A 23366-nucleotide genomic window follows, 5' to 3' on the forward strand; every position below is an offset into this window, starting at 1 on the left:
CTGTGAAGCTTGAAATAGAGAAATTTGATGGAAGAATCAATTTTGGCTTGTGGCAAATACAAGTCAAGGATGTGTTGATACAATCAGGTTTGCACAAGGCGTTGAAGGAGATGATCTCTGGTATGAAGGATGAAGATTGGGAGGAACTAGATTTGAGAGCTGCAAGTGCTATTCGCCTGTGTTTGGTTAAGAATGTTCTTGCAAATGTGCAAGGAATGAAAACAGCCAAGGAACTTTGGGATAAACTCAAAGGGTTGTATCAGGCAAAGGGCATCTCAAATCGGTTGTTATTGAAGGAGCAGTTCCATAATCTACGCATGGATCACAATGTGAAAATCTCCGACCATCTTAGTGCTATCAATGGTATTGTCTCTGAATTAGAGGCAATTGGAGTGAAAATTGATGATGAAGATAAGGCACTGAGGCTCATATTGTCTCTTCCTTCTTCCTATGAGTATATTAAACCTATTTTAATGTATGGGAAGGAAACTCTGAATTTTGAAGAAGTTGCCAGTAAGCTCATTGCTAAAGAAAGAAGAATGAAAAATGAGGGTAGCACTTCATCAGATTTGGCGCTTGTAGCTAGAAGTGACAATTATGGAAAAGGAAATCGTGGAAGGAGTGTAACATGCTGGAAATGTGGAAAGCCTGGGCATGTAAGGAGAAATTGTCCAGGTAATGCGGTTTCAGAAAAAGACTCTCAATCTGATACTTGCAATATTGCTCTCTCTATGAGAGAAGATGATGTTCTCTAGAAGACAAGAAGTATCCTCATGGTATTACCGCACTGCCATGGATAAGGATAAGTTGTGGCAATCGGGTCCACAATTGCACACGGGCATTGGTTGGCGTTGAGATGCAAGGTGTGTGGCGGAGTTAGGTCGATGGCTGAAGAACTTCCAGGAAAAGCCAATTTGGAAGTTGCACCATGAATTTTCAGCAAGGTTTCGATCTGTACCAAGGCGAAATGCTTGGAGTGGTCTAATTCCAAGTGAGTATACTTTCATGGTGGAGTATGATAGTTCTCTGAACTATGATTGTCGGTATAGACAATGGCAGCAAAGAATTGTCGGTGTTGACAATGGAAGTTGAAGATGTGTGACTATTTCAATCAAGGTGGAGATTGTTAGGATTTGGTTGAATTAGTCCCACATTGCTTAGGATAGCAAATGGAGTGGGTGGCCTAGGCTATAAATATGAGGCTAAGTTCTCCATTTGTTTTTGCACCAGTCAGAAACACTTTAAGCTTGTATCTAATTTTTCTTTCCTCTGTACTCTTTGATTAGAGAGTGTTGTGAGGTGTAGTTAGATATTTGCTTTGAGAGAGTGTGGGTGTACTGGGGTGCTGGTGTTAGAGAGTAAGAAGTCTATGTGTTGTAACAATTTTCACATAATGATATTCTCTGGTTGTCATTTGACAACGGCCGTGGTTTTTTCTCCGGTAATTGGAGTTTCCACGTTAAATTCTTGTGTTGTGATTGTGTCTATTTTATTTCTCTGTCAAAGGTGTTTTCTCAAGGGGGAATGGTGTATTATTCCCAACAATGGTTGATAATGAAATTTGGGGACAAAGCACAAGATTAAGGGCTTGGATTTTGTCAAGCTCTCTGAAAAGCTAATTGCTAGTTTGCTACTGTTTTACCCTCTGCTGTCGTGCTTAACACTGATTTGTAATCCCTGATTTTTTAGACTATTGGAAGAAAAAGAAAGGAAAATATCAGCTAGCTCAAGATTCAAGAAGTTGACCTTGTAAACAACCCTAGCCGAGAGAAAACAAAGTTCATACAAAAAGGAAAACAATCTTCACTTTCGTTCAAGGAGAGAGAACCCGAAAGAGAGAAGAGTGAAACCTCACAAATAGAATTTGAAGTCTTGAAAGCATTGTACCTACACTAAAGGGAGCATTCCGTCAAGATAAAGAACAACATTTGAGAGTTCAAAAGTTGGGTTCAACATATAAAGTTTGAACTATGAATCATCATCTCCTTTATGGTTTATCATTAAGTATTCTGTTTGTATGTTCTTTATTTCTATTCAATGGTAAAAGGCATAAAAAAGAAGCATTAAAAAAAAATCATTGAGAGAAAAAGTAAAGAGAGGAACTTTGAGAGAAAAGTCAAGATTTATTTCAGATATCTTTTGAATGTATTTCTGTTGTCTAAGTTATATCCCTTGCTAAGTTGGGTAAACACTTAGGGCCTGTTTGAAAAATTTTAGAAGTAACTTTTTTTTTAATTTTTGATTTATGAAAAGTAGTAATATTAATGTCTGGTGCAATTTTCAAAACAAAATTACAACTTTCTAAGAAGCTATTTAGGAGCTTATAGAAAAGTAAAAAAAATGACTTTTTTTATAATACTTTTACTTTTCATTATATTTCTATAAAATAAGCACTTTTAGAGTTAAAAATATAAACACAAAATAAATTATTTATAAGTTACTTTTAACAGAGTCATTTATTATTTAAGTTATTTTATCAAAAGGAGCTTAATTAAGTTGGTATTTGGGCCTTAGTGTGTTGAGAGTATAAGAAGTTACCTAGCTAAGTCAAGTTTAGGTAGAAGCTTAATTTGTCCCAGATAGGATTAGGTTGAATCTTAGGAAATTGGTGTATGTAATATTTGATATGATAGTGAAATTTTTACCGCTGTTATAATGGAGACTGGATGTAGGTTGTATTGCACGAGACAACTGAACTAGGATACATGGTTGTGTCATCTTCTCTTTTTGTTTTTCACGATTTACGAGACAAAATGAAATTGTTTCCTCATAATCTATCTCGAAGACAGAACATAAGCTAAATTACATTTTCTGGTTTGAGGCAAGATTAATTAAGTTTAAAAAAAAAATTATAGATTCAACCCCTTTTTATAGGCCAACAAGAACCTTCAAAAAAAACACCAATGAAACATGAAAAAGCATTACCTGGTATGCTTCTTTAAACCATGTTAGAAATAAAATCAGAAATGATCAAATGACACAATTGATAGAGAAGCCAAGTCTACAAGTTCTTCAATTCAACTACAATATTAGGGGGTGGCAATGGTTAGACTAAGGTAAGGTTTGGAGCCAACCCTAACCCTACTCTATCCGCGAGTTGAGAATATCCCAACTCTAGCTCTACCCGTTCTTAAACAGCGGGTTATAAACAGATGCAACATTATTATATAACTTGATGATAATTTAAAATAGAACTGATTTTTATGTAAAAAAGTATTAAATTATCAATTAATAATTTTTTTTAGTGGCTAAGGATCTTTTGCATTTAGTGAGAGGTTTTTAATTCAACATCCACTTAAAACATATTTTTATATAAGTATATAACATATATATATATATATATATATATATATATATATATATATATAGTGCGATCAACCCGCACCCTACCTATTCGCTGCAGATCGGGTTGGCAAACCCTACCCGACCGGGTGGAGTCGGGTTGGGTACCGTGGGTAGAGTGCATGTTGCCACCTCTGTACAATATCGTTATCATTATTTATCAATTATTATTGGTTATTGATGCTTCAAAGTTAACAGCCACTAGTAACCAACAACTTGGTCAAAGACAAAAAAATCTAGTAGTAGTATTAGCACTGAGCTAAAAGCTGAAAACTTTCTTTTCTCTTTTAAGAATTAGAGTTGATGGCGGTTAATGGTTCAGGATCATCACTGGGGGGTGTGGTGGTGGTGGTGAGGCATAGAAGGCACAGTTGGTGATGTTAATGGTGCCCATGATCCATGGCGGTTACCATGTCATCGCCAAAGTAGCACTAAATGATGGTGTGAACCAAATAGTGTTCTGTGTCTACAGAGTTCTCATTGGCCTTTCTGTCCTTGCTCCCCTTGCTTACTTCTATGACAAGTAATGTTGAGACTTGATCCTATAATATAACTTAATTATATTAATTTATTGTGTTTTCTTATGATTTACTTTTCATCACTTATAGGCATACAAGACCCCCATTACTAAGGGCCTACTAGTCTCATTCTTCTTGCTTGGATTATTTGGGTGACCTTCTTCATTTACTCACTTAATTATTTCAGTTATATATGCATGCATATTATATATATAGAATAATCCTTGTTTGCTTTGCTTCTTGAATTTTGATCAGGGTACTTGGCAACCTGCTTCTATTTCTTATTGGTCTCGGCATATTCTTCTGCCTTAGAGCCAACCGTTCCGGTCTTTACATTTCTGTTTTCTGCAATCATGGGGTCAGTTTTTCTGTATCATTGATTCCTATATATTTCTGCATATAATTTTTATGGTTTAATGACATATCTTAACTTATTCATGCAGCATAGAAAAAGTGAACTTGTTAAGGTATGAAGGTGTGGCCAAGGTTGGAGGAACTACTGTCTGTGTCTCGGGTGCCATATCGATGGTGTTGTATCATGGTCCAGTTGTTATAGGAAATTCGGAAGCAGGGTTGGAGAATGTATCAGAAAATGCATCTGGATTATTGTTAATTGATGGGTTGAAGAATATAGGATTACTTCAATTCAGTCTTGGGGTTATGTCCTTACTAGGGCACTGCATGTGCCTGGGTGCTTATCTAGCCATTCAGGTATTCATCCTTAATTTTTGTGTTATATATCCATTTGATGATAGTGATTAGTGTAGATTTGGTGTGTTTAGTATTTCTTTTAAGATGATAATTACAAAGACAAGAAACATAAATTGATAGAAAAGTATTTCTTTTAAGATGATAATTACCTGCATGTTCTACCTTCTATCTCTAATTTTCCTTGGTAGTCCTCTTTACTTGGGAAGGTAGGTATTGCTGCTATTGCTTCAAGTCACTGATACATTTTTGTTCTTTGGCATCTAAAAGTGCCATTTTGGAATTTGGAATTATTTTTTATTTCTTATTATTCCTTTTTCCTTTTTGAATGACAATAGTATACTGGGAGGAACTTTTATCATTGCTGGCCTATATATTGTTACCTGGGGATCTTACAAAGAAAAGCAGGAAAATGCTGGAGTTATTGCTGATGAATCATGTGTGTCTGATCCACTTATTCAAGAAAAGACAGTGTATCAGAAAGCTCAAAATTAATGCATCCCCTTAGTCATTGGGTTAAGGAACTGAACTGAATTGTGTAATATTGAATATTGGTGTGCATCAAAACTGTTCTCTTCCATATTTGGTTTCTGTCAATTTTAAATGTATATATTAGCTACTCATGCTCAAATTATTCCATTCCATGTGAATCTTGTGTTCTTGAGCCGCTTATTCATGAAAAGACAGTGTGTTAAAAAGCCCATTACTGCTAAGGAGCTTAATTCTGCAATTTCAATTTTTTATTTATGCCAATTGTGGGCCAACTATGTTACTGAAATTGAATATTTAAGAGGCAACACCTATCAGAAAAATAAAAAGTGATGTTATATAAAGTTATGTCTCAACCGAAAAAATAAACACCTTCTTACAACACTGCATGGAAATAATAAAATAAGAAAAGGACAAGTGACACAACCAAGAGAGCAGCCATGTCCACAAGTTCTTTAATTAACTATGTTATCTTATCAATTATGATTGACTCTTGGATGCTTCAGAGTCAACCACCAATAATTACCAAGAAGAACAACAGTTTGATCAAAGACCAAAAATCTAATAATTGTAGTAGTATTAGCACTGAGCTAAAAGCTGAAAACTTTCTTTACTCTTTCAAGAATTTACCACTTGGGCAGTTAGAGTTGATGGCAGAGAATGGATTAGGGTCATCAGTGGTGGGGGGTGGTGGTGGAGGTGAGACATGGAAGGCACGGTTAGGGATGTTGATAGTGCCCATGATCCATGGTGGTTACCATGTGATAACCAAAGTGGTACTCAATGATGGTGTCAACCAAATAGTTTACTGTGCCTACAGAGATCTCATTGCCCTTTCTATCCTTGCTCCTCTTGCCTATTTCCATGAAAAGTATGCACCATATCATATCTTCTATAATCCTCTAACACATTCAAACTTTAGAAACTCAAATTCTGAATTATATTCATTTTATTGTTTCCTCTTGTGATCTATTTTTCACTTATAGGCAGAGAAGACCACCAATTACTAAGGGTCTACTAATCTCATTCTTCTTTGTTGGATTATTTGGGTGACCTTCTACACTTAGTTATTTCAATTAATATAACTAAGAAGTATATATAATATAGAATAATCTTTGGTTGCCTCTTGAATCTTGATCAGGGTAGTTGGCAACCACCTTTTATTTGTTATTGGTCTAAGCTATACTAATCCATCATATGCTTCTGCCTTAGAGCCAACAGTTCCAGTCTTTACATTTCTCTTTTCTCTAATCATGGGGTCAGTTTCTCTCTCACTCATTCCTATATATTTCTGTGTGTTTTTGCAATTTTCCATATAATTTTTCAACTTATTCATGCAGCATAGAAAAAGTGAACTTGTTAAGGTATGAAGGTGTGGCAAAGGTTGTTGGAACTGTTGTCTGTGTCTCTGGTGCCATATTGATGGTTGTATATCATGGTCCAGTTGTTATAGGAAATTCAGAAACAGGACTGCAACATGTATCACAAGATGCATCTGGAATGTTAATTGATGGGTTGAAGTTTATAGGATTAGATCAATTCAGTCTTGGGGTTATATGCATAATAGGGCACTGCTTGTCCATGGCTGCTTATCTGGCCATTCAGGTATCTATCCTTAATTTGTGTCAACTATACTAGGTTCTCTCAAGAGTTTTTCCTTGGACTATGATTCTAATTAATAAAATATCTGCTTCCCTTTTGAGGACTTATAAAATTTATAAACTTATATTCATTATTTGATGACAGGTTATATGCAAAGTTGTTGATATTTTTAATATCTTACTATGAACTATATTTTCAGGCACAATTACTGAAAAAGTACCCCACAAATATATCTCTCACAGCGTATTCATACTTTTTTGGAGCTGGATTGATGGTGTTAATATCAATATTTATGTCTAATGAGATAACAGACTGGATTTTGATGCCGTCGGAAATACTTGCTGTTCTTTACGCTGTGAGTCTCTAACATTTTTAGCAACTCTCAACACTTATTTGTTGTTACCATTTCCAGAACTATTCAAATTGTTTCAATGTATTTAAATACAAATTATGTTCAAACATATTGATCATGATTGCAACAATAGACAAAGTTAAAATGGGGTTAATGACAGAGAGGAGTAAGTAATATATACTTTTTATGTTTTCAACAAGTAGTTTTGACAAATATGTTTTAATCTTTTTTTTTTCTTAGGGAATTGTTGCATCCGCCCTTGCTTATGGACTGATAACATGGTGCAACAAGATTTTGGGGCCAATTATGATTGCCCTTTTTAGCTCCCTTCAACCTGCATGTTCTACTTCCCTATCTCTAATTTTCCTTGGTACTCCTCTTTACTTGGGAAGGTATGTATTGCTCATATTGGTTAGTGATTCATTTTAGTTCTGTGGCAGTTTGGAATTTGGAATTATTGTTTATTTCTTTTTTTTTTTTCCTGAACGACAACAGTATACTTGGAGGAACTTTTATCATTGCTGGCCTATATATTGTTACTTGGGGATCTTACAAAGAAAACCAGGCAAATGCTGGAGTTATTGCTTTTGAATCTTGTGTGTCTGATCCACTTCTTCAAGAAAAGACAGTGTGTCAGAAGGCTCAAGATTAGTGCATCCCTCAAGTCATTGGGTTAAGGAACTGAACTGAACTGAATTGTATAATATTGTATATTAGTGTGCATCAAAAGTGTTCTGTTCCATATTTGGTTCCTGTGAATTTAAAAATGTTTATGTTAGCTGCTTATGCTTGCATCAGGTTAGGCCGCCTACTTTATACAATTTGAGTGAGCTTTTTCGGAACCTCGTGTGGATAGGTCATTTTCCAGAGTTTACATAATGTGAAAGGCTTTGTCCCATGCTATCCTATGTTGTTTTAGGACCAACTCTAGAGAGACCAATTTTTACATCATTTTAAGTGAGAAATTTATGTTCCATATGATAAGGATCCTTGTTTCATTTTTAGGATAAAATCCCAAATTTGACTTCATTGAGTACAATTTTCATGAAAATTGGAATAACAGACTGGACTTTGACATTGTTAAAATACTTGCCGTTCTTTCTGCTATGAGTCACTATAATTTTCAGTATCTGCAATTGAATCCAAATATATTGATTTATAAATGTAGCAAAAAGAAAATGTTAAAATGAGTTATAAATGGAGGGAGTAACATATTTTTCTTGTGTTTTCAACATGTAGTTTATGACAAAAGAATTCTTGCATTTTTCTTTCCATAGGGAATTATTGCTTATGCACTTGGTTATGTACTCAAAACATGGTGCAACAAGATTTTGGGGCCAAATATGCATGGTTGTACTATATAACTCCTATATGTTGCTTCCAGTTATTGATACATTTTGTTTTATGGCATCCAGAAGTGACATTCTAAAGTTATATTTTATTTCAAAGTTTCTTATTAATCTCTTGTATTTTATGTTTGGGTTTCAGAGAAAAGCAGGAAGATTCTGCTCAAGTTATTCCTTATGAATCTTGTGTGTTTGAGCTACTTATTCTTTGTTTTTCTCGGTAGACAAAGAAAACAAGAAGAAAACTAAAACAAATTAGTATAATCAGTGTTCCCTTATGGCTACTATGTTTGTTGTTCAAGACACACATAACAGAAAATATTGCAATCATATTAATTAATGCAAATTCATGTATTGATCTCTATATATACTTCAATTTTTGACACATCTGAACTATGTTAATGAAAATGAATATTTATGAGATAACACTTGTAAGATAAAGATGATGTTATACAAACCACTCCTATAAACATTCAACAAGTACACAAAAATAAGGAAAGATAAACATATACTTCTACTCTACTAAATCTATACTGCTATACATACACATTTTCTAATAAATGTTGGGGTGTTATAAGTTAAATAACCTAATGAAAGAGCATTGTCAGACTCACTTTTTAACCCATATATTATGTTATATACAAAATTAGAAAGGACAATTCTCCACTTGCTTTGTACAACAACATTTCCCTTTTTAAATTCACATAAGTGTTTTTTCTTTATCTCAGAAAGGACAATTATGTTATATACAAAATCAGAAAGGACAATTATGTAGACGCTGTTGCTTTTATAGAATCTCCATGTATGTCTCTCTAGAGAGTCAATGGAGTATTTATACAATGTGTATAATAAACTGTTTATTTGATTCAATATGAGTTAAAAATAAAAATTATCCATGAAATAATAAATTTAAAAACTCTTATTCAGTTATTTTACATCAAATATCAAATTTTAAATTTCAAATTTCAAATTCTCCAATTTCAAATTTCAAATTTGTAAAAAATCCAGTTAGTTATTTCAAAAAAATAACCATCTGAAATTTTTCAATACTCTCTTCTTTCTCAACCGGTGGTCACCCCACCTTCATCAATAATCATCCCATTTTATTGTCGCTACTTGGCTTGCCACACGCCACTCACCCTTAATAAAAGTAACCATCCATTTAAGGATAAAAATAATCAGATGAATTGAACATCTAACATATTTTAATTATATATAACTAAACTCAATCCAATCAAAATAGTTATCTACCCAAAAATAAAATAATCATCCGCATACCTACTAAAATGTCATAAATTAACCAGAAGAAGATGAATAAACAGAAGAAACTATTATTGTGGTAAAACATAACATAATTTTGAAGAACTAGTATAGGGTTCAGAAGAAGCAATGGGAGAAAGCAAAACCGGTTCAGAAGAGAGCGACAACAACTTTAGGCTGAGCATCAGAGAGCGAGGCGCATCGGCTCACCAGTGGAGGTAAAAACGGTGTCGGTAGGAAGATGTGGCGACTTCGGTATGGCCAGCAAAAAATTAAGTGACACGAGGTGAGAATGGAGAAGATGACGGTGAATTTTAGACGTGTATTGAAAATTAAGGTAAAATTAAAAATAACCGTGTGAATAAATTTAAATACTAATCTTAATTTTCAAATTTTAAAATTTAAAATTAAATAATGATCTAACTTTCAATTTTAATTTTTTTTCAATTCATTATATATATTGGACACAATTAATAGTTTTATTTTGTAAACTAAATGGCAATACCGCTGAGATTTGAATTTTAGTAATTATATTGTTTTTTTTATTTCTTATTCCTGCTATATTGTGGAGCTTCCTCGTACGTATGAGGAGGGGTCCGATTCCTGATGATGATGATGATGCTGTTCCGAGGAAGGGAAAGGTTGTCACAACCACCGGGGGGTGGCCGGAACTGCTCCGCTGTGTGACGACAAAACCACCAGCTATCCTTCTGGACGAGCTCATAGCGGAAATCCTGCTGAGGATACCGGCGAGGTCTCTCCTTCGATTAAGGAACAGCGTGTGCAGTTCATGGAGAACCCTAATTTCCAGTTCCCAATTTGCCAAGGACCACCTTCGACGTTCAATGGCGGTGGATCCAGCCTTGACCCACCCACTTATTGCCTATTTTGCCCGAGCCTGCCGATACCTCAAAATCGGAGTGTTCTCCGTACGATCTGTGATGGAGAACCCTCCCCAGGAACCCACTAAAGTAGTTTCCTATGAGGGACGACGCTACCGCATCATCATTGGCTCTTGCAATGGATTGCTGTGCTTGCACGATGAAGAGCGCGGCGAGGATGGATTCATAATAAGCCATCGTGCCATGCTGTGGAACCCCTGCACCGGATTCACTTCTCAGCCGCTTGAAATTGGAGGTGTCCTCTCCATTTGCGGATTCGGTTATGATCATGTCAATGACAAGTATAAGCTCTTGGCTGTTGTGAGAAAGAAATCAGGCGAACCCGTCACCACCAGAATGTTTACATTCGGCCCAAATTCTACCTGGAGAACAATCCAGGATTTCCCCCATAATTATTTTGACTTTCATTCCGGGGAATATCTGGAGCGTCTTGCAGGGCTTTATTTAAGTGGCACTGGCACTCTTAATTGGCTTCTTTACAGCTATAGTAGTTTTGTGAAGGTTATTTCCCTTGACTTGGTCAAAGAGACTTATAGTCAGTTTTCCCTTCCCAGCAGGGATTCAGATGATAATCTCTTGATGGAACCCAAATTGGGTATCTTGAGGGATTGTCTTGCTGTTTGTTATGAGACTAAGAAAACTCATTGGACTCTCTGGTTCATGAAGGACTATGGAGTTCCTCAGTCTTGGACTAAATTGACCACAATCCCCCACCACCCGCTACTCGTTCATAGTCCCTCATGCGTTGCATTACAGCCTATATACATGTTGAAAGATGTTCTCCTTGCAATTTCTCCGAGTGGCAAGTTTGTTTTATGTAACTTAAAAGATGGCAGCATAGATCTTCCTAATATTAACAGCTCCAGTGATGGCATGCCCAGACTTCTTCCTTTAACTCAGCACTCATGTACAAGGGTCTTTCAACTCTATCATGAAAGCTTAGTTTCACCCTCGCACTTTGGTCTTCCAAGTTGCTCATCTGAGATGCGCTTAATTAAGCCAAGCCTATAATCTCTTATGATTAATGTAGTGCCTTGTTTTTTTTGTATTTTATAGACTCTGGCTTCATGTTGATGTTTTTTAATTAGGTTCCTTATGAATACCGATTTTCTTTTGTTTTAGTTAGAATATGTATTCATCATAAAATGCTATATAATTTATGTTTTGTATCCAACAACTGCACAGAGGAGCTTCTGATAGTGGACTTTCTGATAGTACTCTTTTTAAAGTATTTACAATAATAAAATTATTAAATATGAATTGTTGATCCTTTTTTAACAAAATAAATAAAAAATTGATAATAATAATAATAATAATAATAATAATAATAATAATAATAATAATAATAAGAAGGAGAGGATATGCAATTTCACTTACCAAATATCCTCAATCCATGTGTTGAGCTGTTATAGCAGCAAGTTCCTCCACCTCTCAAGAACTTCATTAACCTTTGATACCTTATAAAGAAAAACAGGAATTTAACGAAATTAATTTATGTTACCTCTTCAATAGCAGAAGAAATGGTACTTTCTTATTCATCTGTCGTAACACTCTAGCATGGCAATTCGGATGAAAATGAAGAGGTATCATGGAAGCAAGTAGCAAGAACTTCCGATTCACGTAGAAGGACTATGAAAGGAAGGGGATAGTTGACCCGATCTCAATAAACACAACTAATAATAATTATATTTAATAAATAATTTTTTAATTTTTATTAAATTTTGTAATTTTAATAAAACCACATTAATAACTTGCAGAAATATTTTTATAAGAGAGAGAAATAAAAATATATTATATCTACTTTATTATAAATTTATTCCTTTAACATATTTTTATATCTACTTTTTTAAGTATTCTCAATAATCTTATTATTATTATTATAAATTTTTTATTTACTTTGTCCAAAATGGGTTAACAATTCATACATAATTTTATTATTGAAAGTACTTAAAAAGTACTAAAATATGTTATTTTATATGTTATAAATACTTATGAGATTTTTTTATAGTACTCTTTTTAAGTATTTTTAATAATAAGATTATTATGTATGAATTATTGACCTTTTTTTGAACAAAATAAATAAAAAATTGGTCATAATAATAATAATAATAATAATAATAATAATAATAAGGGGATGCATTAATGACAGAGAGGAGTAAGTAATAAATGCTTAATATGTTTTCAACAAGAAGTTGTGACAAATATTTTTTCATCTTGTTTTTTTTTTTTTTTTGTCTTAGGGAATTGTTGCATCTGCCCTTGCTTTCTATCTTTCTATCTCTAAGTTTTCTTGGTAGTCCTCTTTACTTGGGAAGGTATGTATTGCTTCAAGTTATTGATGCATTTTTGTTCTTTGGCATCTAAAAGTGTCATTTTAAAATTATTTTTTTTTCTTCTTCTTCTTATTATTTTTTTAATTGACAATAGTATATTGGGAGGAATTTTTATCATTTGTGGCCTATACATTGTTACTTGGAAATCTTATAAAGAAAGACAGATGTTGATTATGAATGTAGTGTTTCTGATCCACTTATTCATGTAAAGACAGAGTATTAAAAAGCTCACATTGGATTAAAAAAACTGAACTGATTTGGGTAATAATGTCTATAGTATATTGGTAAGCATCAAAATTATTCTTTTCCTATTGATATCTGCAATTTCTTCTTTCCATAATGCCTCTAGTTAAAATATATTTTGAGTTTGAAATGCAGTTTTATCTCCCCTAACTAGATACATATTTCCTTTGAAATGTAGTGCTGATTTTATACCAAACAAGAATATGTGAATTTCTTGAGGACCCTTCATTGAATGGGACTTGTATTTTATTAAAAAGACTAGTATATGTATTTATTTTTGCATTAGATAATATACAAAAATATATAAAATATTTTTGGACAGTATATTTTTTGTTTTTGAAGTTTGATAAAAATTTTAAAAATACCCCTAAATTTTATTTTATTTCAATTTTGTCCTAAAAGTTTTCGATTTGCATCAAATATATCCATACCAGCTAAATTTTCAAAAAAATAAAGACCAATCTAACAATAATGTATGAAAATTATGTTTGATTTGCTTGTGTTAATGGTTATTCTCATGAAATTGTTGTTGAATTGGTCTTAAATTTTTTGAAAAATTAGTCGTTATGGGTATGTTTGATGCAAATCGAAAACTTATGAGACAAAAATTGAAACAAAATAAAACTTAGGAATATTTTTAAAACTTTTGTCAAACTTTAAGGATAAAAAATATACTTTACCCAATATTTTTTTAGAATGTTTTAAATAGAATCACGAATAATAATTTTGTTATAAAAGATTTATAAATTAATTAACTTTAAAGTTTAATTATTTTTAATATTGAAAATAATAAAATTAGTAAATAATAATTTTATTTGTTTTTAAAGTATAACAATTATTTATTAATAATAATATATAATTTGTGATTAAATTGAAATATTTACATTATAATCCTACCTTTTTAAAGATTTTTTTAAAGATTTTTTTTTAAAATGACATTAATAATTGAATTTGTAAATATTTTTTCATGATTCATAACTCAAACTTTATACCCTCTTATTTTTATGTTAAAACCGATTTGAACAAGTATAATCTAACATGAGATAAAATTTACTTTTGAATTATCTTTTTTATTATCATAATAAAAAAAATATTATGAAAAACTATTTGTGTTAAAATATACCTAAAATTATTTTATATTCTAGTATCATATTCATTCTTTGAATCAAAATAGCATGACCAACATTACATATTAAAATTTACCAATATATTTTATCTATTTTTAAGTTGAAGTAATTGTATTTGTACATTTTATATTTTTTGTTAGTTTAAACACTTACAAAACTGCTTAAGATAATATGAATGCATAATATTTCGTCATAACGATGATAAACTTATTGGTCCAAAGTAATTTATAATATTTTTTTATTTCAAGATGGATAAATAAAATTATATTAAGAAAAATAGGATACAATTTATACTTAATTACTCATTATGCATAAATGACATTATATATAATATATTAATATGATCCCTACAAAAAGATAAACAAGCCAAAAAGACAAAAAAAAGAAGATATACAATAATCTTTATTAATGTTATTTCATCATTCAATTTTTTAAATTAAAAATAAAATTAAAACGTAAAGAATATAATTAAATCAAATAAATAATTAATTATGACACCCTTAAAAATTATTAATCAAAATATATAAAATAAAAAATTAATATAAATTAAAATAAAATAATTTTATTTTTCTATTCAAATTAAATGATTGACGTAATTGATTAGTTATAATTAATATGATCAAATAAAGTAATTAATTAATTAATATATTTAAATAAATTTAATAAATAAATCAAAAAATATTTTAAAAAATATTATAGATCAACTATGTTATTAATTGAAAAAATTCGATTTTAATAATATATAATATATTAAGAATATTACAATATTTTCTATCCTATTCTTATAATATATTGCCAAACTGATTAGAAGAGATTTACTTGCTCATTGTATAACATATTACGAAATTATTCGTCGTAGTCTATGATAACACAAAACCTAATCTGTCCTTATGATAAAGGACAATCCAATCAAATCTTATAGAAAAATCAAATTATCACCACAAAAAGTCGCTTTTATTTTTAATATGATGATCAAATAAGTATAATACGTGGAAATAAGAGTTTAAGTGTGTAATCTACATGTATAAAATTAATAACGATTTTTACATAAATTATTATACAAGATTTAATCAATTCGTAAATCACGATCTGAGAGTAAAATCCAGAAAAAAAGAGTCAGGAATAGTCAGATTATTGATCAACAATTGGAAGTTGTTGAATAAAAATAAAAATATCAATTTTTTCATATCATTGATTCCAAAATAAAACGTTACTCTTATTTTTATTAAACAGAAAATTTTGTTCTCTATCAAATTGTTACTCACGTATTAAGTGTAGTTTTTGTCACTAGCTCAAATTATTAGCAACAATTTATTCTTACATTAATCTATTTCATATCAGTGTACTATACTAAATTTACATAATATTGTATTACACCTTTCATTTTACAATATCTAAAAAAAAAAGCCACAAAAAGTGCTTCCGTTTAAATTGGTAATTGATGAAGCCCATTAAGCCCATGAGTGACAGGAACAATATAAAAACAGGGGGCCCAGTCCAAAAAAAACAGGGGGGAGTTCTTGATAAAAAAAACAGGGGGGAGTTTTTAATTTTACCAACATGAAAACGCCAAAAAAGAAAAAACAATGGTCATCTTCCTCAGTTTTGCAGTTGCACTTGCACCTTCTGTTGCGTCATCGACCTAATCAACGACCATAAAAAACCAACTTTTCTGAAACTTTCTCCCAATTGCCCTTCCAATCTCTTTCAATTTCCACATTCAGTTTTCCCTTTCAAACTCTCTTTCATTTTTCATGTCTGCACCACAACCAACTTCTACCCTCTTTTTACGTTTTGTCTAAAAATCTCTCTTTGACTACTAATTCTTCCAATTCATCACAAAATCTCAGTGGGGTTCAACTCAATCTTCGCATTGGGTTGTTCCCTTCTATTTGATCGCACTATTATGCCTGTGCCACCAAATGCTATGCAATTGCGCTCTTCAACCACCACCACCACCTATCCATAAACCTCTTCAATCAAAAGTGGGTATTCTTCTTCATATAAAAAAGACATGATCTTTAGTAAAATCACTGCAATTTTATCCACTTTGTTGCATACCCAAAATTCCTCTTCTTCTGCATACCCACTCTCTCTGCCCTTCGCAGCCACCAAAAATAACAACCTGCGAGTCTCTTCCTCTCTTCAGGACTTCTCCTCGTACCCCCAATTTGGTCCTGAACGTGGCCATGTTGCTGATGATGTCACCGGTGTTGTTCTTCCAACCCATTTGAAGCAACCACTTCATAAGGTGAAGCCTGTTCAAAGTGTTGCCAACTGTTCTCGCAAGAAATGGGTCAGTGCCATCAAGCTTGCAATTTTTCTTACGCTGTTCCTTTTTATAGTTTACATGGTTTTGGTGATTGCTTATTCCTATTGGAGTCAAGGGTCTGGGAAGTATTTTGTTGTGATTGATTGTGGTAGCACCGGGAATAGGATTTATGTTTATCATGCTTCCATTCAGCACAAGAAATATAATAGTCTTCCAATAGTTATCAAGTCACTGAGGAGTGGTTTGCAGAAAAAGCCACGTTCTCAGAGTGGTCGTGCGTATGATAGAATGGAAACTGAGCCTGGCCTTGATAAGTTGGTGAATAATGTTACTGGTTTGAAGGGTGCATTGAAACCATTAATTCGCTGGGCGCAGAAGCAAATACCGGCACATGCTCATAGGGGTACTTCGGTTTTCCTTTATGCTACCGCAGGTGTCCGGAGACTCCCCAGCACTGACTCGAAGTGGCTGCTAGATAATGCCTGGTCTGTGTTAAAGCAATCTCCTTTCTTGTGTAAGAAGGATTGGGTTAAGACTATATCTGGTACTGAGGAGGCTTATTTTGGATGGATATCACTTAATTATTATAGTGGCATCTTGGGTGTTAGACCTAGGAAGGCAACTTATGGTGCGCTTGATTTGGGTGGCTCATCATTGCAAGTAACATTTGAGAGTGATCAGCAGCTGAATAATGAGACTAGTTTGTATGTTCGGATGGGATCAGTGAGCCATCATCTCACTGCTTACTCTCTCCCAGGGTATGGTCTTAATGAGGCATTTGGTAAATCTGTGGCGCATCTCTTTAAGAGAGAGTTCGGATCATCTGCCAATGCCGGCATAGCTAATGAAAATAGAGAGCTCAAACATCCTTGCTTGCAAGCTGGGTACAAGGAACAATATTTTTGCCCTCGTTGTTCTTTTGGTAACAAAGGAGGTGGAAATCCTGTTGGTAATCAGAAACAATTGGGTAAGATAGGAGCATCAGGAACTTCAGTAGTGCTTGTTGGTGCTCCGAATTGGCAAGAATGTAATGCACTTGCAAAAATTGCTGTCAATTTGTCCGAATGGTCCAATATCGGTGCAGCACTTGATTGTGGAGTACAACCTTGTGCTTTGCGCAAGAATCTCCCACGCCCATATGGCCACTTTTATGTGATTTCTGGATTTTATGTGGTGTATAGATTTTTCAACTTGAGTTCTGAGGCCACACTTGATGATGTAGTGGAAAAAGGCAGGACTTTTTGTGGGAAGAAATGGGATGTTGCAAAGAAAAGTGTTGCCCCTCAACCCTTTATCGAGCAATACTGCTTTAGAGCGCCATACATTGCATCACTGCTGAGAGAAGGTTTGCGCATTACTGATGACCAAATATCTGTTGGCTCTGGAAGTATCACTTGGACTCTTGGTGTTGCCTTGTTGGAAGCAGGGAAAGCATATTCCACCGGATTCGGGTTTCGTGGTTTGGAATTGCTTCCAATGAAGATAAATCCCCTTATTCTTTTTCTCATTTTGTTGCTTTCCTTGATTATCCTACTCTGCGCTTTATCATGTGTTGGCAATTCGATACCAAGGTTCTTCCGGAGGAAATATCTTCCCATTTTCAGACATAGCAATGTTTCCAGTGCTTCTGTTTTGAATATCCCATCTCCCTTTCAGTTCCAGCGATGGAGTCCAATCAACTCCGGTAAGCTATTTAAATACATGTTGATTTTGATTACCAAATAACTTAAACTGATGACCTATTTCTTCAACACGTGTTTGAGAATTGAGATGCATATCGAGTTGTCAATTGTTATCTTTTAGATTTACTTTTGACTTTTACTACTAGATATGGTATAAGTGGTAGACTCTTACTATTATATTACAACAACAATAACAACAAAGTCGTATCCAATTGGATAGGATCAGCTGCATAGATCAAACAATGCTATTGATCATGTTTGCACTAAATTTTTACTATTATAACTTAGTCACTATGTAGTGTCTGCTCATTATGCATCCCAGCTGCTGCTGTCGCAAGTGTTGATCATGAACTCTTTTTTCAAATATTTTAGGCATGATTTTAGCTCTGTAGAATCATTTATAACCAAAACGGCTATCATGGGCTGATTTGTGCACTCTATTTGCATTGTTCACAATGTCCTTATATAATTGAGCTTTAAAGTTGTTTACGCCTATGCGTCTTCAGGGGATGGAAGAATAAAGATGCCACTCAGCCCAACCGTCGCATGCTCACAAGGTAGCCCTTTTGGCGTTGGTCATGGTCTTGGTGATGACGGTGGTGGCATCCAGCTTATGGAATCTTCCTTGTACCCCTCAGCCAGTAGCTTTTCGCATAGTTTTTCATCGACAAGTTTAGGGCAGATGCAGTTTGACAGCAATACTATGGGCGCATTCTGGTCTCCCCACAGAACTCAGATGCGGCTGCAGAGTAGGAGGTCACAATCTCGCGAAGACCTGGATTCCTCGGTGGCTGAAGCACATCTCGTGAAGGTTTAGGGAATCATTTTCTGTAGACATTGACATTGATTGGTATGAATGATTACATTAACATATTTCTCTATACTTACTTCCTTATAGTGGAACATAAGTAATAGTAATTAGTAAAGCAAGCAAACAATCTTTTCTGGTGATTTTTCTATGGGTAAAAGAATTTATATTTTTCTCATCATTTTTTAGATTTTTGTCTTGCAGAAAAGTGGAGCTAAAGATGCAGCAGCAGCCAGAAGAACTGATTCCAAATGAGAAATTGAATTGATCATGCCAAGTAAGCAATTGTGGAAATTTACACTTGACATGGTCAATTCGGATTTTCCAGATTATAAAGGATCCATTTCCATTAAGCACTCGAACCGGGGACGATTTATAGCTGTTTGATATCTCCATTTCTGCCTCAGCATTGTAGCTTTTGTGGTGCTACTCAAGCATCAATGGCTAACATAGTTCACTAGATCCATTAATTCATGGCTGTTTTCTGTAGTTAATACCATTCTTTAGACTAATTAGGTGCCATTACTATAGAGATTAGAGAATCTCCCCTTGTTTCATAGATGAGTATTGACTTGGAAAGATGAACCACAGAGAGGAGTTATAAGTACACAAACATGAAACATGTTATACATCAAACAAGCCATTGGATATGATTTCAATTACACCATACAACATTAGTGCTGTGTATAAGGACAGTGTTTTTGTTCTAAATGGAGCCAATTATTGGTGAATGAACATGGCGTGGAAGAGTGGATTTGCTTCTGGTTTTGGCAATTATAGATCAAGACAACAAAATAATAAAACTTCAAGACAACAAAACGGGTCATTGTTGAACGATAAGGATGAAGTCACCAAAATTTGATTAAGAAAGAACTACATCTTTGTCTCTACCATCAACAGCAATGTGTTGCACTCTTTTTTTTTCCTTTACCGGTTGTTCTTTTAGTATATAATTGAGCAGAAAATATTGCTTATAGAAATTCTCAATTGAATATTGGCTTCATTTAAGCATTTTACGCAACCAGCGAAATAATCAAACGTAGCTATGTCGGCAAGAAAAAGTATAGGAGGCAACACACTCACCAAAGTTGATACCAAAATTTTTATACATTAAATTTAAGGCATTTTTGTTTTTTCTAATGATGCCACGTCAACACATTTGCTTACTTAACAAAGTTTAAAAATCAACAATCAAATTTTAGAAAAATAAAAATAAAAAATAAATAAAACCATGAATTTTTTTTTTTGTATTTTTAAAACAAATTTATGAAAAAAAAAATACCCTTATTACTTATACTATAATCTCGAATGTTATCAATTTTGGTATGTAGATCAAATAATACAATGCAAGTAAATGTTATCATACTTGCATATCCATCATTTGAATCTCCAACAATTATTCTAATAATAACATCTAATTTAACCTATGAACGAATATGTAAAAATTATTATAGATTCAAAATTAAATTAAAGGTTTTAGATTAAAAGTGCTATAATAACTTTTGTGTTATTTAATAGAGAAACAAAAAAATTATTAGACACAATTACCTTAAATCTAATTACACTCCAAGATATTAATGATACTCAAGTACCATCCTAATTAAAAATTTTATACAACTTCACATTTATATTTTAAGTCAAAAAATGATTTTAACTATGTTCTCAACAATACACTATTATAAAAACATTTATCCCAACAAACAATATCAAAATTCAACTCTTATTACAACAAATAAAACAGGTAATACAATAAATTCTTTTTTATTATAGGAACTAACTTTACCAATACTAATATTATCAGACCTAAATAACATAATAATAAAGAGAATAAAAAAAAATAAACGAATTTAAGATACATTAAATTATATACAAAGATACAATGACAGAACTTTTCTAGGACAATAGAACTATGGCCCTCCTAAATATTTTATAAAATCATAAGTAGTATATAGATAGAAATGAAATTAGTTCAATTAGTTAGCATTATATTTTTCTAGCCACAATGACTTGTGTTCAACTTTTATATATACCATTCATTCAACATATTTTCTATTTTAAACTTAATATGTATGTTGACTAATAATGGACAATTGCTAGAATGAGCTTAACAACTTAACAAATTTATATTTGATACTAACACAATCTTATTATTATTCACTATTTTCATCCAACTACAAACTTATTTATTTAGTTTTTTTTTTAATATAAGTTAGTGTTATTTTAGATTTTATTGGTTTTTTAAAATTTTTTTTACATTAGACAAAATATAAACATAATTAAATAAATATTTATTTTATTTTATTTATATAAACTAATAGAAAATTTACAAGTCTTTAATAAATCGGGCAACTTTTTATATATTGAATTTAGTATTTATTTTATATTTCGTTCTTTTTTCAATTAAATTTTCTCTAAAAAAATATATTCAAATATTTAATAAATATTATAATTTTTAATATTTATTGTTTTAAGTTCTAACTATAATTTTTTTTTACATATTTCATGGTTTATAATAGTCTAATTTTTTTATAATTATAACTTTTTTATTTATTTTTTGTTATACTAGTAACAAACTTAAAAATAATTAATATAAATATTATATAATTTTATTTTAAAAATTTTTTCCCTCAATTATTCTGTTCAAGTTCTGCCACTACAAAGATGGAACAGAAAAAATAATAAAAAAATGTATACATAACTTAACAATTCAGAAAAAATATGTCTCTATAAGAACATATAAAAAAAAAACAACTCCAACAATAACTAAAAATAAAAAAGAACAAACACTATATAAAAAGACTAAGTCTAAGTTTTTCAATTAAAACAAATATAAAAATAAAAACCACAAAATGAAGATATAGCTCTATATAATTTTAATATAAAAAATTTTTGTATTATAAAATATTTTAAGTAAAAAACACATCAAATTTAATAATTATTTATATATTTTTAATTAATTTTTAAATAATATAATATTTTTTAAAATATACTAGATATTATCATTAATTTACCATCTCGCGCTATGAGTGGGTTTCGCTCTAATAATAATAAAATCTTGGAAAATATAGGGTACTAATATACTATCTGTCAATTTATTACCAATAATAATTAATATCAAAGATATATCTACTAAAAGACACATGTATAAAGAGATATATTTAAAAAATATATATTTAAAAAATATATTTATAAAGACACTTCTTTTATTAGACATCGCTATAAAAAAATATTTTTATTAAATACATTCATAAAAAATACTTCCCTTAAATACAATTATAAATAAGAATGAAAAAAATTGATAAAACACTTATTGGTTACGTAGCGAAATTATAAAATCTGTTACACCGTTTAAAACTATATTAATTAACCTTTATCTGAGAATGGTTCATTAATATTTTCAAAAACCTTTTTAGTACATTTTACATAAAATTTAAACTGTCCTAGAAAATAATAATTTCGTCTTTGAATGCTTATTAAGATATGTCTTTGAATGCTTATTAAGATCTAAGAATGGTTTGGCATCTTAATTATCATCTTCCTCTCAATCTCTCATTTAATATATATAAAGATACATTCTACTAATAATGGCTTACTATTTTCGGTATATAAAACCTAGATTTTTTTTTTCCTCTAAAATCCATAACGGGCATCTATCGTAATGCTTACATCTTTGTATTTAGTCCTTGCTTATAGGGGGTGTATATGGGTTGGACCACATCGGATTTGGTTTAATTTAGATTCGATTCGAAATATAGACCGAATCTAATTTTTAGATCCTAACTCGATCTTAGATCCGGTAAAATCTACGCAACTTTGGATCGGATAAAAAATTGGTCTTTAACATGTAAAAATCACATAATCTCCAACCATTATTTTAAAATTCATTTAAAAAATATAACAAGAACCAATCATTCTCTAAAATTAAAGCATAACCATAATTAATGCTAATATTGTCTAATAATACCAAATATTTAAATCACTACAAATAACACAATATTATGCATTAGTCTAAAATCTTATACATTTTAAACATAAAACATTAACTTATAATTTTATAATGATTAATAACACAAAATATTAAGATTTACAATATTTAAATTCCACATAAGAATAGCCATCATCAATCACTAATAACACAAAGTATTAATTGTGTATGATGACCGGACCACCACGCCGAATTCGGGTGACCCGAGATATGATCCGGACCTGACCCGAAATAATGACTAAATCTATTTTTGAGACCCTTATCCGACCCTAAACCCAATAAAATCACACTAAATTAGTCCTTAAAGTGTTCGGAATCGGACCGAATCTTCAGACCGGACCGAGCCATATACACCCCCTACTTATTTGAAATAATAATTACTAAAAGTCTAAAAGAA

General features: G+C 31.8%; 3 protein-coding genes and 1 pseudogene across 5 annotated transcripts; all 4 read left to right on the plus strand.

Annotated features, from left to right (window-relative positions):
* Positions 1–3545: 3545 nt before the first annotated feature.
* LOC130983211 (WAT1-related protein At4g19185-like) lies at positions 3546–5162 on the plus strand (annotated as a pseudogene).
* Positions 5163–5524: 362 nt separating this feature from the next.
* Positions 5525–8662, plus strand: LOC130981808 (WAT1-related protein At3g45870-like). Its single transcript, XM_057905521.1, has 7 exons — positions 5525–5928; positions 6044–6106; positions 6199–6315; positions 6398–6662; positions 6859–7014; positions 7252–7403; positions 7507–8662. The coding sequence occupies exons 1-7, from the start codon at positions 5540–5542 to the stop codon at positions 7661–7663; spliced, it is 1299 nt and encodes a 432-aa protein (XP_057761504.1). The 5' UTR covers positions 5525–5539; the 3' UTR covers positions 7664–8662.
* A 1539-nt stretch (positions 8663–10201) lies between these two features.
* LOC130979826 (F-box/kelch-repeat protein At3g23880-like) lies at positions 10202–11530 on the plus strand. Its single transcript, XM_057903373.1, has one exon. It carries the CDS (start codon positions 10202–10204, stop codon positions 11528–11530), a length of 1329 nt encoding a protein of 442 aa, XP_057759356.1.
* Positions 11531–15844: 4314 nt separating this feature from the next.
* Positions 15845–20076, plus strand: LOC130979064 (probable apyrase 7). 3 transcript variants are annotated; one of them, XM_057902421.1, is made up of 3 exons: positions 15845–18178; positions 18659–19026; positions 19174–20076. In XM_057902421.1, the coding sequence occupies exons 1-2, from the start codon at positions 16237–16239 to the stop codon at positions 18991–18993; spliced, it is 2277 nt and encodes a 758-aa protein (XP_057758404.1). In that variant the 5' UTR covers positions 15845–16236; the 3' UTR covers positions 18994–19026; positions 19174–20076. The 3 variants fall into 3 exon arrangements, with proteins under 3 accessions (XP_057758404.1, XP_057758403.1, XP_057758406.1); XM_057902420.1 differs by having other exon boundaries at positions 19189–20076; XM_057902423.1 differs by having other exon boundaries at positions 18683–19026; positions 19189–20076.
* The last annotated feature ends 3290 nt before the right edge of the window (positions 20077–23366 follow it).

The sequence above is a fragment of the Arachis stenosperma genome, chromosome 5, assembly GCF_014773155.1.
Source record: "Arachis stenosperma cultivar V10309 chromosome 5, arast.V10309.gnm1.PFL2, whole genome shotgun sequence".
In the NCBI taxonomy this organism is placed as follows: domain Eukaryota; kingdom Viridiplantae; phylum Streptophyta; class Magnoliopsida; order Fabales; family Fabaceae; genus Arachis; species Arachis stenosperma.